We start from the raw sequence: 14558 nt of genomic DNA, 5'->3' as shown, positions 1-14558 counted from the left end.
GATTTTGTTTAATGTCACACATATATGAATATAAATATTTGCATTAAACGTTTTTGTCTTGTTTCAGTTTATCAATGTTGTTTTCTGGTAAGCATTATCAAATATAAAATTAGGTCCAATTCAGAAAACACTGTTGTTTTGTATGAATTCACAAAGTATTCAGACATACAGTTATGACAGAAAGTGTTCGTACCCCTGCGTCCCAAGTGGTTTTTTTGCTCATAACTTAAAAAGTATCACGATTAGGCTAATAGAAGTACAATACTTATAAGTATACTAACACACATGTACATAAATTTGTATGTAAATTAAACGACAAATAAACTGTTTATAAACAAATATCCAAAAATAGGAGGAGCAGAAAGTGTTCGTACAGTTCACAATGTGTGAAAAAACTGTTATTCCCGTAAAAATTTTGTTTCATTTGGCAAATAAACTACATTATACCATTCCAGAACTAGACACTGGGTTCATAATTATTGGAATTTAGCCAGCAAAATATTTACTTCCGGCAATTTAGCGTCGTCTCCGTCATTATCTGCTTGGTCATCATGATGAACAGGAAACAACTGTCCAGTGATTTAAAAAACCGAATTATTGTAAAATACAAGTCTCATGTGTCTCTTTCCAGTATTGCTACACAACTTAATGTGCCACAATCTACTGTTCAAAGCATAATTGCCAAGTTTAAGCTTAAAGGATCAACTGCTAACCTCCCTCTTTCCAGATGCCCCACCAAGTAGGAACCCTCATTTAACACGTAATGACATACAGAAACTGGTAAGGGAAACTGGGGTTAAAGTAAGCACCTCTACAGTTATGAACATGTTACGCTCTTCTGGGTTCAAAGCATGCCATCCTCATAGAACTCCATATTTAAAACCTGTTCATTTAGAAGCACGATTGAGGTATGCAGGAAAGCATGTAGATAAACCCTTTACCTATTGGAAGAGTATTCTTTGGTCAGACAAGACTAAAATTGAGCTTTTCGGCCACAATGATGTTTGCCATATTTTTTGTAAGAAGGGGGAATGAAATCTTCCAAAGAACAACATCCCTACAGTTAAACATGGAGGTGGCTTGATCATGCTATGGGGTTCCTTCAGCTCTTCTGGTGTAAGCAGCCTTCACTGCATCAATGGAATCATGAAAAAAGAAGAGTATGTTGATATATTAGGCACTTATGTCAAGAATGATGCTCGGAACTTGCGGCTTGGGCGTGGTTGGATCTTACAGCATGACAATGACCCTAAGCACACATCAAAATATGTGCAATCCTGATTGCAGAGGAACCATATAAGCGTTATGGAGTAGCCATCGCAGTCAAACAATCTCAACCCAATTGAAAATGTTTGGCGTGAGTTGAAGACCAGGGTTCATCAGTGTCATCCAAAAAACTTGCAAGAGTTGGAAGCCATTCTTTTTTACAGTATTCGACTGGTATTTTCAAACGATCATGGAGGGCTATGAGGAGAGATTGTGCCAAGTAATTAACCTGAAAGGCTAAACAACTGACCATTAAAGTAGATGCACGAACACTTTCTGCCCCTCCTATGTTTGGTTATTTGTTTATAAACAGTTTATTTGTCGTTCAATTTACATACAAATTTATGTAGATGTGTGTTAGAATAATATTTATAATATAATATACTTTCATTATCCTAATTGTGATACTTTTTACTTTATTAGGAAAAAACTACTCACGACGCAGGGGTACGAACACTTTCTGTCGTAACTGTAGTTTCCTTTTGTTGGTTTATGTGCATGTCACACTGCTAAATTGCTTTTCATGAAATTATGATTTAAAAAAAGTTAAAAACAATGTATTAAACTGAATTATTGTTTTCCACACATAAAGGAAACATCCTCAAAAATGTCCAACATTTTAATTTCACAGCTTGCAAAAGTTGGAAATCAAATATATATATTTATACACACACAAAATAGTTTATTACTTGTCGTCAGTTCTATTGTTTGATTCATGCCATACACTCCTCTTCATCGCCGCATTCATCATCAGACTCCTTTTCAAGATCTACTTCTGTAGGTTTTGTAGAAAGATCTTTCTCAGACCCATACACCACATCTAGACCATCAGTAGATGATCTTTCATTACTACTGTTGTCAATTCTATCTGTTGATTTTGCTCTGAATTTCTTCTCTCTCTTTTCTATGAGTAAATAATCTGGATTAATTTACAGTAATTTCTCATAAACTGTCTTTAAGGGTTGGTGAAAGTCTACTAATACTGATAACAAAATCACCAAGAAAACCTTTTAGAGGGTATCTTTAAGGAATTGAAATTGTATAAAAGTTTGTTCACGTACCTCTATTTTTTAATACAAGACAAATTTCAGCAGCAACACTCACATACATACTTCCAAAAGAAACAAGAAAACACCATATAGAAATATATGTTAACACAGTTTTAAACACACACAGTACATTTTATCATCCATATAACAGTTATGAAATTTTGCTACAGACCAACCTCCCTCTATCTGAAAACTGAACAATAAAATATTTTTACATTTTTACAAAATTATATCCTTTTTTCACTTGCATTGTAAAGAAACATTGTAATAAAATAAAGACTTATTGTTTGCTGTTAGTTTTACGTATGACTTGCTACAAGAAACTTAAGCTGAAATTTACACTGAATAGCTCAAATGCTGTAAAAGTATGATAGTGAGAAATTAACTGTAATAGAAGCAATAGTGTAAAAAAACACCACTATCTATCTTTACATAGATTGCTTGCAGTCCATAACTCTACTAAATGTGGTTCTGTGAAAAAGTTTTTCAAAGTAAAAGAAGAAACTGCAATAATGAAACAGAGTATACAATTCAATTAAATCAAGTTTCCAAGTACCACAAGTCACATGAGAATATTACTGTTAAGATGATATATACCATATCAAGATGCACCTTGTTTTAAAAAAGGGATTTTCAGGGTTAAAAAAAAGGATGATAATTAGAAAAGAGTTTATTAACAACTCAAAAATGTTGATAATGTATTTAAAATGAAATATAATAAAACTATAAAGGAAATTTAAAATTTTCATCACAATAATGTTTCTTCCTGCTTTCCTCATTTAAGCAGAACATTACTCTGACATTTCTTCCGACTCATCTGATGAAATTGAAGCATCTTCATTACTTGATTCACTATTGTGCCAAAGAATGTCATCTTGCATTCCATCTTTTGCATTGGATAAACACATCCGGTTTGGCTGTTTCTGAATTTCACGCAAAGCTACGTGAGGGCTATCTGAGCTAGCCTTCCCTAGTCTAGCAGTATAAGACTAGAGAGAAGGCAGCTAGTCATCACCATCCATAGCCAAATCTTGGGCTACTATTTTACCAAAGAACAGTGGGATTGACTGTCACCTTATGCCCCCACAGCTGAAAGGATGAGCATGTTTGGTGTGATGGGGATTCAAACCCATGACCCTCAGATGACAAGTTGAGCACCTTAACCACCTGGCCACACCAGGCCTATCAACATTTTGAAAATGATATTCTAATAATATTGTCTGACACTTCTTTCCAATTTTTTAAAATCCATTCCACTATTTATTTTACCACTCAATGCCAAAGCATGATTGTATTTATTCAGCCAAGCATCATAATGCTTATGGATATGATCTTTGAATGACTTATTAATGGACCCATTAAAAGGTTGTAACTGACCTGCCATTCCACCAGGAATTATTACCAGATCACTGTTTTTGTTTCTTAACCTACTCTTGATTTTATCAGAGAGATGACCATGAAATGCATCCATTACAAGCATGCTCCATTGCTTTAAATATGCACCACACCAATGTTCCCATACACATCCCAACCACTCTTCCATTAACTCTGACGCCATCCATGCATTTTGTTTTGTGCACAAACTATTACATATTTGCAAAACTTTTCTTTTGGTAATGTTTTTCTGTTTAATTCATTTCCGTCTGCAATTACACATAGCATGACACTAACTCTTAACTTTTCAAAACAAGTGGTTTTGGTTATAACCTGTTTTTCTCCTTCGGCATTTACAATGTAGTTGCTCGGCATGTCGAAAATAACTATTGTTTCATCTGCATTACTAATTTGGTTTAGGGAAGATTGATACCTTTGGTGTAGACATACCGTTGATATTCAGTGAGTTTTGTTTCAAAATCTGACGACAATTTTTGACTAATTGTTGTCATTCGCTGTAATGAAAAAGCTTCTCTTTTCATAAATTTTTCACACCAGCCATGACTAGCCTTGAAACAAATACCACTATTTCCTGCACATTTATTTTGCTTTTAACATTAAGATGTCTCTCGTTACAGGCAGTCATTTATTTTTTAACTCTCTGAAATACGTTAAAATGGCAGCATCAGTTTCAGGATGTCTTCCTTTTCTTGGGCCAGAAAACAACTTGGTTTTCATACCATGCCAATGACGTACATTTGTCTCTTTCACTGTATACTTTTTACGGGCTGCACGATTCCCAATCTGTTCGGTGGTACACAAAATAACTTTTCTTTTGAATTCGGCATCGTACGTAAAACGCTTTTCCACGGGTAAAAAATGCAATAAAAATAACCACAAAATAGCATCTGAACAACAGGAAAGTCAGACAAAGACTGAGGACGGTGTATCCAACTACACCACTAGAGGCACTGACATCAGCAAATCTGACGTTTTGTACATGTTTTTAGTCTTTCTAAGCTATTTTTAAAATCTAGTTGAATCTGTTTGCTAATGCAGGATCTTTTCGAAAATCTTTGTCCAAGGAAAATGATGTTTTTGAGACTTTCAAAGAGCAAAAATAGGTGCATCTTAAGTTCAAAGTAATATAGTAATTTTAGTTTATCATCTTTATGAAGAAGGAAAACTTAAGTTTTTTCTGCAGATCTTCATGTACTAGTTGTTGAGAATCATTAATCTGTTATTTTTCTATGTCTAATAAGTAGGATCAAGTTTTTTTACTGATGGAACTAAAGGGTAAACCCACTTTTTAATCCTTAAATTAGCTATCTCTTTTTAACAATAGGTGGGGTTAACATATTGTATCAAACTGAATAACTTTGTTTTTGCCTGTTACAACACTTGAGGTAAAGTACTGAGCATAAAAAGAGCAAGTGAAATTGCTCATTTCCTAATCACAATAAATATAAAAACTATTCACATACCATAACTTGATATATCAATTCCACATATTCTTAAATAATGGATCCTTTCATTTCTAGAAATATAACAACGTAATGAAATCTTTCCTCTCCACCCACACAGCTTGATACAGAACTCTTCCTCCATCCTAAAACAAAATAATGTAAGAAAAAGCAACTTTTAATGGTAGAAACTTATAAAGATTGCATTAAAATGAGCAGATGGAAGTTAAAAAATTGTTAATTTTTATTTTTCACAAAACCATCTGTTTCAAGATAAATTTGCTGCTTATTTATTCCATAGTGAGGAATACTGCATCATGAAAGAGCAATTGTTTAACTATTTAAGTAATATCCTATTTATAAAAATAGCTATTCTTGTAGTTAACATATACACATAGGATCGAGCTTATGTAAAAAAATATATGCAGACTTACCCTTCATTTGCAGTATGGATAACAGCCACACATCCGACATCTTTCAAAAAATAGAATATTATTTCAATGTTTAATGCATCTTTTAATTTTAAAGTAAATTTATCAGTTCTACTTTATATTACTTGGTAATATAACAAATGGTAACTAAAATTGATAAAGGCTTCATAACCATACACTCACACATTTTGACAAGAGAGAAAATTTACCATCATGCTGTTCTTAAATAAATGCACCCACATATTGGAGATTAAATGAATAAACTGTGGGTGCAATGGGAATGAATAGTAATTGAATTTAACTTCCTAAGTGCAAGAGAAATTACATAAAATAATGAATACCTTCAACATCTAAAAACGTACATATTAAGCTTGACTTACTATACACTCTTGAAATGTTAAAATATATTCATTTATATATACACATATATAATTAGTTATTAACAATTTTGGTGGCATAAGAGTTTTTTTTTTAATGAAACAACATTTAGGTTTAATGATTATAATCACTCAGATGCAGAAAATAATATAGCTATAACACATGTACATCTTATGATCCTTTTTTTCTAGTTAATATGACTTCAGTGACTATTGAATAGAAGGATATACTGCCAATAAATTAATGACAGTGGCACATTTGATGTCTTTTTATTAAAAATATGTTGTTTCTTCATCTTGTATTGTTTTCATTGTATTTCAAATTTAGGCTCATGCTATAATATATTAACCTAAATTAGCATTATGATAAATTATGCAGAATGTTGTTCTAAAGTAAAAAGTGGAGATACATATATAGCAAAGTTAATACATATACTGATACAAGATGCATTTGAACAAGTAGGTTTTTCAACATGGATGGAAGTTTACCTAAAACAATGGAAAAAATTACAAGTAGTTAATAAAATAAGTCATCAGTGTACTAGTACTGACTCAGAACACAACAAAATTATTTTGACTATCAAGTAGGTTGCATTTTAATCTTTATACATTGAACCAAAGACAATTAATGTAAGTATCAGAAAGGAACTTCTGAATAAAAATAACCCCCAATGGTCTCTTATTAGTAAAGAAACTAAAGGTTGAAGTTTTCAAGCTACTACCTTGATACTGTACACTGGAGAGAACAAAAAATTTATCTGTGACGTGTTTGATACAGCTCAAAATAAAGTACCAGGGTTAACAAAGGCATGAAACAAGTTTTCTGATATCATGATGAATGTTAAATGCAAGACAGATTTTCACATGGTGTTAATGATGTTACAGTTTTTGGTACAGTGCAAAAAATTACAAGATGAGAAATCACTGTAAATAAAATAAAGTTGTCTGACAGAAGTTGGCATTCAGCACTTATGTAGATTTCTGATCACGAGGCACAGAAAAGATTAAATGTTTGTACTATTAAATAATACCCTTCATTCAATCCTGTTACTGAAACAGATGAATACAAGTATGGTGTCATCCTGTTCCTAAAATTTCTGGTAGTTTCCTCATGGCCCTTTTTTACACCAGCTTTCAAATCAATAATAAAAAAGTAGGAACACTAAATCCAAATGTTTTGCCTTTGACTTTACTTTTACAATAAGCATTTTATAGATAAATAAAACACTTTTAAAACATTATTTTTTACTACAGTCTGTTCTACTGTATGATATGATGCAAACATACAATTAAATATTACTTTATTGTGACTAAAATTTTTCTCAAGCAATAATATTTATAATATAGTTTATTTAATATTCACAATAACTCTCTTTTGTGGTTTTTAACTTTCACATAAAAATGAAATTAAAAATATATCAACTTTCCTTTAAGTAAATTTAGAAAAAAAGTTTGTATACAGCATACTGTTTTTATAAGTAATACTTTTCATACTATATGCCTTTGCAATCAGGTTGTGCAACTGAAGTGACATATTGGTAAATTCACCTACTGTAGGCCATGAATTTGTTCTTTATTTCACTGGAACTATCATTTGCAATAATAAACACATTGAAAAATAACAAAAGTTAATTCCATACAAATAATAAGTAATTTATGGTATGTGTTTAAGTGCCCTAAATATAGCCATGTCATGCTACCAACATCCCTAGGTTTCCAAAGCTACACATACATTGTAGATCCACAACTATTGTAGAATGATTACAGGTAACATTTTTCTCAGTACTTTTAAACTTTCTAAAAATTCTCTTGCAATTCCTCACCAATGTCTTGAACTGTTTTCTGGGTTTCCTCTGAAAACTGAAAACAAAGTGGATACTCTTCAGTCAACAGCACCTTTAAATCTTCCAGAGACACATGTAAACATCGGCTCTGAACAAATGGCATCATTGTAGGAATTCCCTGTTTTTGTGTAATATATGATAGTATCAGTTTGTCACAAGTTTAATAAATCAGTTAATTATATATAGAATTTTCATAATATTATACAGTTGCATTTTATATGTTAGTTTTAAATATATTGTGATTTTTTTGTAGTTCTTATTTTTTTCCAATTATGGCTTCCTAATGTGAAAGCTTAGCTCTGAGATATTCTAAATTAGATTAACAGGAAATTACAGACATCTGAAGCTAATAGCAGTAAAAAATACTGATAAACCAAATATACTACAGAAAACAAACTAAACTGTAATATTCTATAACATTTTGTAACACAAATTCTGTTCCTGGATAATGTGTTATTTCTTAATTGCTTATGTTGTAAAAGTACAGAAAATGGCCACTATTCCCTTCAAACTTTGCTTTTGTGACCTGAATAATGAAATTTAGAAATTAACCTATTTTCTACGTAAAAACGGGCAAATTTGACCATTTTCATTTACATAAGGTCTGAATAAAACAACATATGAATCAAGATTTACATGTATTTATAGTAAAGTTATACAAAAATGTTCAGAAGTGAGTAGTTTTTCGAGATTTGTTACTGTAATGTAAATCACTTTCACATATCAGCCCCCAAATACAGTATCCCATCATGTTTTCATTATATGCTCCCAGGTCACAAAAGCAAAGTTTAAAGAGGAAAATAGGTCTTTTCCATTTACTTTAGGCATAAGCAATTGGGAAATAACACTTTCTGTCCAAGAACAAGAAAAATTTTGTTACATAGTGTTATTATTTCTTACTTTTAAAACTTAAGTATGGGTTTCTCTTTAAAAAAAAAAAACATTTAGAGCTTTCTCTGAACTCTAGTAATCTAAAGTTATGCTGATTAGACTTTATTTAAAAATACAAAGTACATCTCTTAAAAATACTTTACAAAAGGAACAGATCATAGTAACTTGAATTAAGTACAAATATAAACCAAAGTAGTAGTAGCATGTACACAGTCAATTTACTCAGCCAATCAACAGGAACAGAGTAACAAAACATGAACAAGTAATATATTACTTGTTTATTACTGTATAGCATTCTTCAGAATTCTTGAGAAAGCTTTTGTACATTACAAATTAAACAGTATAGTTCAAGCTACTGTGCTGGTGTCAAAATCTCACATGTTTGTCTGTTGCAACTAAAGATAAATAAATATATACATTTCATTATCATATAAAAAAATACAAAGAAGTATTGATTTCTTGTGGTTTCACTCTACTGTTATTGCTATAGAATTACATAAAGATCAGTAAATAAACTAGAAAGCTTTCACAAAAAGCTTTTATTTATTAAAAAACGTTTGAATTTGCCTAATTAACACTTTTTACATCAATATTCAGAGTGTAAGGATCACAATAACATCAACAGACTACAAGTGCTTTTTACAAACTGACATACTGTCTTTAATACAGTTAATTTAACAATATTCACTGTAAAGTTCTCTTTGAATTCATAAGTCAATCATTTTACACTTGTACTTACTTCCTGGCAAAGACGAAAACAACATTTTGTCTCCTTGTTGTCAATTCTGCTGAAAACTTTGACTCCTGTATTGACAATCTGAGGGAAAATATTGATGTTGACATTGAGATAGTATTTTCTGCCATGTATGTTAACACCTATAAGTATTATCATGATTCATTAGATGTTACAAACATTTGAGTTACAGCTGATTCGTTTTGACAACCTGAGAAAAAACATTCATCATTTTTGACTACATTAAATATTTTGATAATCTGAGATCAGATAGTCATAATTTTATTTATAGTGTACATTACACCCACAAAAAAATTCATTGTTGATTATGTTACGATTTTACATTAACCCCTACGCACATGATCTGGTCCATTGGACCAGTGTCATGCAAGATAATTAATGTTTAGTATAATTCTAAATTTACTAGGTGAATTATCTTTAATTTGGCAATCTTTCAGTAAACATGAAAAATCAGGATTTTTAATTATTTTCAGAATAGCTCTGTCACTGAGTTTATTAAGTTGATCTCATTCACTCTCCAACTGGTCTGAATGCAAGGTGATTTTCATGTTATGAATACATATACCTCTATTAATCTTGCAGTTTTTATATTTTATTTTCACAACCTCCAGAATGGCTTAAATAGATAAGTTTTTGGTAAAACTGTACTTTGTCTGCCATTTTTGTTTAACCAAACACTAACTATATCAAAATCATAGTTCATGATTAACGTACAATAAAAACTGTAAAGTATGAAATAAACAATACTCTCTTCTTCTTCTGATGCATAATTTCACTTGTCTTATGTAGTTCCTATCTCAAAAATTTAAAATGCTAACCTTTTCAAATTTTTTTTTTATATATTTATGGTTTTATTGTTGTAGTATCTACAGCTGAAAGTATTTCTTGGATTTACACACTTTAAGATAAGTAAGTGACCAACATATTTATGAGTGCAAACCTTAACTGAGCTAAGTCTCACTTTTTCACTAAGTTAGTTCTTCAAATAAAAATTCTTGAAGCTTTCAACTATACATTTTATAACCCAAACATGTTAAAACACAATTTCTGTTTAGAGCAGTAGAAAAACACAATTACAAAAAATGAAACTGAAGCCAAGTATATGATTACATGCACCAAAATGAGCTAAAACCTCCTAACAAATCTTACAAAATAATTCAGAGAAAATTGTCTTTAAAAAAAACAACAAGATTAGATAGTAGGGGTGTAGCACAACTGTGCAATTAGTGGGACACTCAGAAGATTATATATAGATAGAAAAAAATATTACAATTTAAGCATGGGATTGAGACTAACCCTTTAAAGAATACAAAACTGAAATTTGTTTTTTTATATATATTCATAAAAGTCTAAATTATTTCACACAATTTCCATCAAACTTAGTCTAAAAAGTAAAAATTACATTGAGTAGAATTACAATTATTGTCATATTTACCAAAATCATATCAGATGATTACTGATCACATTTTAATTTTTTAAAACACTGGACAATTTTATTCTATAACGATTTTTCATAAAGTAACTGTTCAAAGACAGTGTAAGTATTACTAAACACTAAAAAGCTTGATGTCATGTTTGCTTTCTGAGGTTCAATTTTAATGAAAAGTGAGTTTATGTTTTATTACTGACCCTAAAGCTAATTTAAAACACACAAACATATTTTTTGGACCAAATTGAATCATGAGTTAAATGCTGCTCTCTTGGATTTAACTGCATTTAAGGATGCAAGGCACATGTACATATTTTTACTCAAACACAGACCAATCTGTCTGAAACAAACCAAAAGTAGCAAGATTCATCACTCCATAGTATGGTTTTGTTATTTTGTTATCAAATTTTGATCTTCAAGCTCTAAGAGAGCTAATGCTTAGCATCCTTAAATGCAGTTAAATTTAAATCCAAGAGAGCAGCATTTAACTCATGATTCAGTTTGATTAGCTTTATAAAACTTAAAACTAAATAACATGTTGTTTAACTAAAAGCATTATTTCATTTTGACTTTATAAAACACCAAGATGTAAGAACTAAAAATTACATAATTTACTTAATTATATCAAATGACTACTTTTCTAGGTTATTATGCACATTGAACATTAAATATGTACTCAAGAAATGTTTTAATCTTGTAACTAATTATATACCTATATCTATACTGTGAACTACTGGTAGGGATTCATAAACTGTCTCATATTGAATAATTCTATGCTTTTGGTCGTTATGCTACTGAGTGTAAAGAACTGCCTCTCCCCCCAAAGGGGATAGGGGAGAATCTGTATGAACTTCATTGATTATTTTACAGTTAAACTTGAAAACTTACATGCATTAAAATAAAGCTCACAGATGTATTATCACATACTTAACCCTTTCACAATGGGTCAGAGTTCAAAAGCCATGTCGTTATGTTTGTTGACTTGCATTCAAAATTTTATTGAACTACTATTTTATAAATTTATGTTGATAAATCTGGAATAATATTGTAGATTATACTTCAAACTTTAATATTATATATGAGTTAATTTCTTAATTTCAAAGTAAATATTAAAGGAACGCATCTAAATATAGATTTAGTCACATGGTATATTGAATGCATCACTGTTTAAAATTAGATATTTGTGATGTCAAAATACTCTAGTTTTGTACGAATTAGGAATTCAAGTTACTAATATTATCAAGCTATAATATATCATTAGAACCTCATATATTTTTATTTTGCTGAGATATGGCTTATGTATTGAATGGTGGCCCCATTCAGCTCTTTCAATTTTTTTGAAATGGTACCTTATATACACTTACTTCAATATTAGAATCCCCCAGAATAGTTTTCACCCTAATTTAACCTTTGAAAACACTAAATCATTCTTTTGATCCAAGATTTCAATGAGACGTGTTGTCTTTAGTCTGCTCGAAATTTCATATTTTTTAAAATCAAAATAAATCTTAGTTACTAAGCTTAATAAATTATAGTGGAGTCATAGTATTCATGATTTTTTTGGTTATTCAAGTGTATATACAAGACCTAAAAATTTTTTTTAATATCCTCAACATGCAAAGTTTTAAATGGCTTAGCAAGCTATGTCCAGCAGCAACCGAGTACAATTGGTCGTAGTGAGAAGAGATAATTGTTTGCTTTAGTTCTGGATTTTTATGTTCTATATTTTAAGAAAAATAAGTTTAGTAATTTCTTTCTAAATAGTAATAATCCATATATATATATAATTGAAACATAACCATATATTTCAAAATACTAGTCCACTAAAACACAGCCAAGTTTTATTTTACATTACTGGATACCGACCTGAGTGCACATATACAACATCAATACAAGTTATGTAATGTTAAGTAGGCATGATTGGAAGGTCAATATAATAAAAAATAATAAATATATATGTATGTATATATATACAGAGTTATGATACTTAAGCTACTTAGACTGCACATTTGTATTTTTATGTCATTATATGTAGTCATTCTTGCATGAAAAAAGCATAATATATATTCATTCCTTAATTTTTTCTTGGTGGTTACAAGGTTGGTCAATTGACAGACCCCACAGTTACAGTATAGTAAATAACATAAAGTCTTACTGAGAACAAATAATTGAAATGTATTTAGGAGGTTTCAGAGATTACACAAATAATATTTGAGATTTTTGGGATGAAGAACAGCTTTTTTTAATCACAACATGAAATCACTTTGCACTCAGACTAGTAATGAAATAGATTCTATTTTCACAAACAAATTTTTAGTAAAATAATTTCATTAAAATATCTGATTTTTTTTGTATACAACATACTTGTAACCTTTACTAAACACCTACCAAATGTTTTGAAGATATACATGCTGTATTAAATGTTGTAATGGAAATACCTAAAGTGTGCAAATGTGTAGACAAACTGGTGTACATTATACTGAGTCTGTTGCAAAAGGATTAACATTGTGATGTATGCATATCTTCAAGAATTTCATGTTGAGAACCTGACAACTAGGAGCTACTGAACTAAACTGAAAGTTATTGCATGAAGTGGATACCTTTACATGACCAGAGTTGTTTTCTGCTATCTGTTTTGCAGCTTCTGAGACAAAGTAAATGTTTCTCATTTTGCCTAACTGGCACCTGCTGAGAAGCTGTGCATAGGGAAATGTCGGTTTGAGGTTGTAGAAATGCCTAGAATGAAAAAAAAACATCAATACAGATATATAAGAATTATTTCACTAATTTTCTCAATCAGTTCAACAAATGGTAGTTTATGATTAGAATAAAAAGCCATCTAGAAATTCTTTTAACAAGTTATATTCAAGTAAATTTTAATAGTAAAAAAAACAAAATGTAGTATACACACCAAAACTCACAACATATATCATGTCTATTATACATACGTATATCAACACACATTAATAGCATAACATAGTACATACACACCAATGGCACAAAAAATAAACATTTTTAGGACTTGTAGCACCTTGTAATTGTACATTACATGTAAGTGTATAATTCTGTTTCTTATCGAGTTGTTCAAAATCATGATAATCATGCTAACAAACTTACTTCTTTAAACCTCTGATATAGAATGTTTGATGAAATTCTCCTTCCTAATCTGGGAAGGGATGTTTGTCTTACTCTTTAAGTGTTTCCTGTGTTACTTTATTCAGAAGTATTCAAACACCACAATAATGATGCTGCAAGGTAAGTTTTGTCCTGTGTTAATATGCTCAGAAGTATTTAAACGCCACAATAATGATGTTGCAAGGTAAGTTTTGTCCTGTGTTAATTCACTATGAAGTATTTAAACACCACAATAATGATGCTGCAAGGTAAGTTTTGTCCTGTGTTAATTTACAATGAAGTATTTAAACACCACAATAATGATGCTGAAAGGTAAGTTTTGTCCTGTGTTAATTTACTATGAAGTATTTTAATACTAGTAACGATGCTTAGCAGTTTCTCTAAATCAACAAGAGTAACCAGATAGACAGCATACCTCTTGCCCCACCTGTACATTACAAAACTGCAAACATTTATATTGGATAGCATCATATTTCAACTTTGAAAACTCAGAAAAAGTCTTTTCAGATCCAAAATTATCAGTGATCTGGATCGTTTCTGCAGGA

The 14558-nt window shown here is 30.5% G+C and overlaps 1 protein-coding gene across 1 annotated transcript in view; it reads right to left on the bottom strand.

The window, feature by feature from the left end:
- Nucleotides 1-1869: 1869 nt before the first annotated feature.
- Nucleotides 1870-14558, bottom strand: part of Nsun2 (tRNA (cytosine(34)-C(5))-methyltransferase Nsun2) — a 53832-nt gene continuing 41143 nt past the window's right edge. The window contains 6 exon segments of the mRNA XM_076501752.1: nucleotides 1870-2170; nucleotides 5174-5298; nucleotides 5587-5626; nucleotides 7784-7922; nucleotides 9435-9512; nucleotides 13479-13614. Coding sequence (XP_076357867.1) covers nucleotides 1980-2170; nucleotides 5174-5298; nucleotides 5587-5626; nucleotides 7784-7922; nucleotides 9435-9512; nucleotides 13479-13614 — 709 coding nt within the window. The 3' untranslated portion in view covers nucleotides 1870-1979.

The sequence above is a fragment of the Tachypleus tridentatus genome, chromosome 5 (assembly GCF_004210375.1).
Source record: "Tachypleus tridentatus isolate NWPU-2018 chromosome 5, ASM421037v1, whole genome shotgun sequence".
Lineage (NCBI taxonomy): Eukaryota > Metazoa > Arthropoda > Merostomata > Xiphosura > Limulidae > Tachypleus > Tachypleus tridentatus.
The sequence above is the reverse complement of the archived record's forward strand: the minus strand, read 5'-3'. Positions and strand labels throughout refer to the sequence as shown.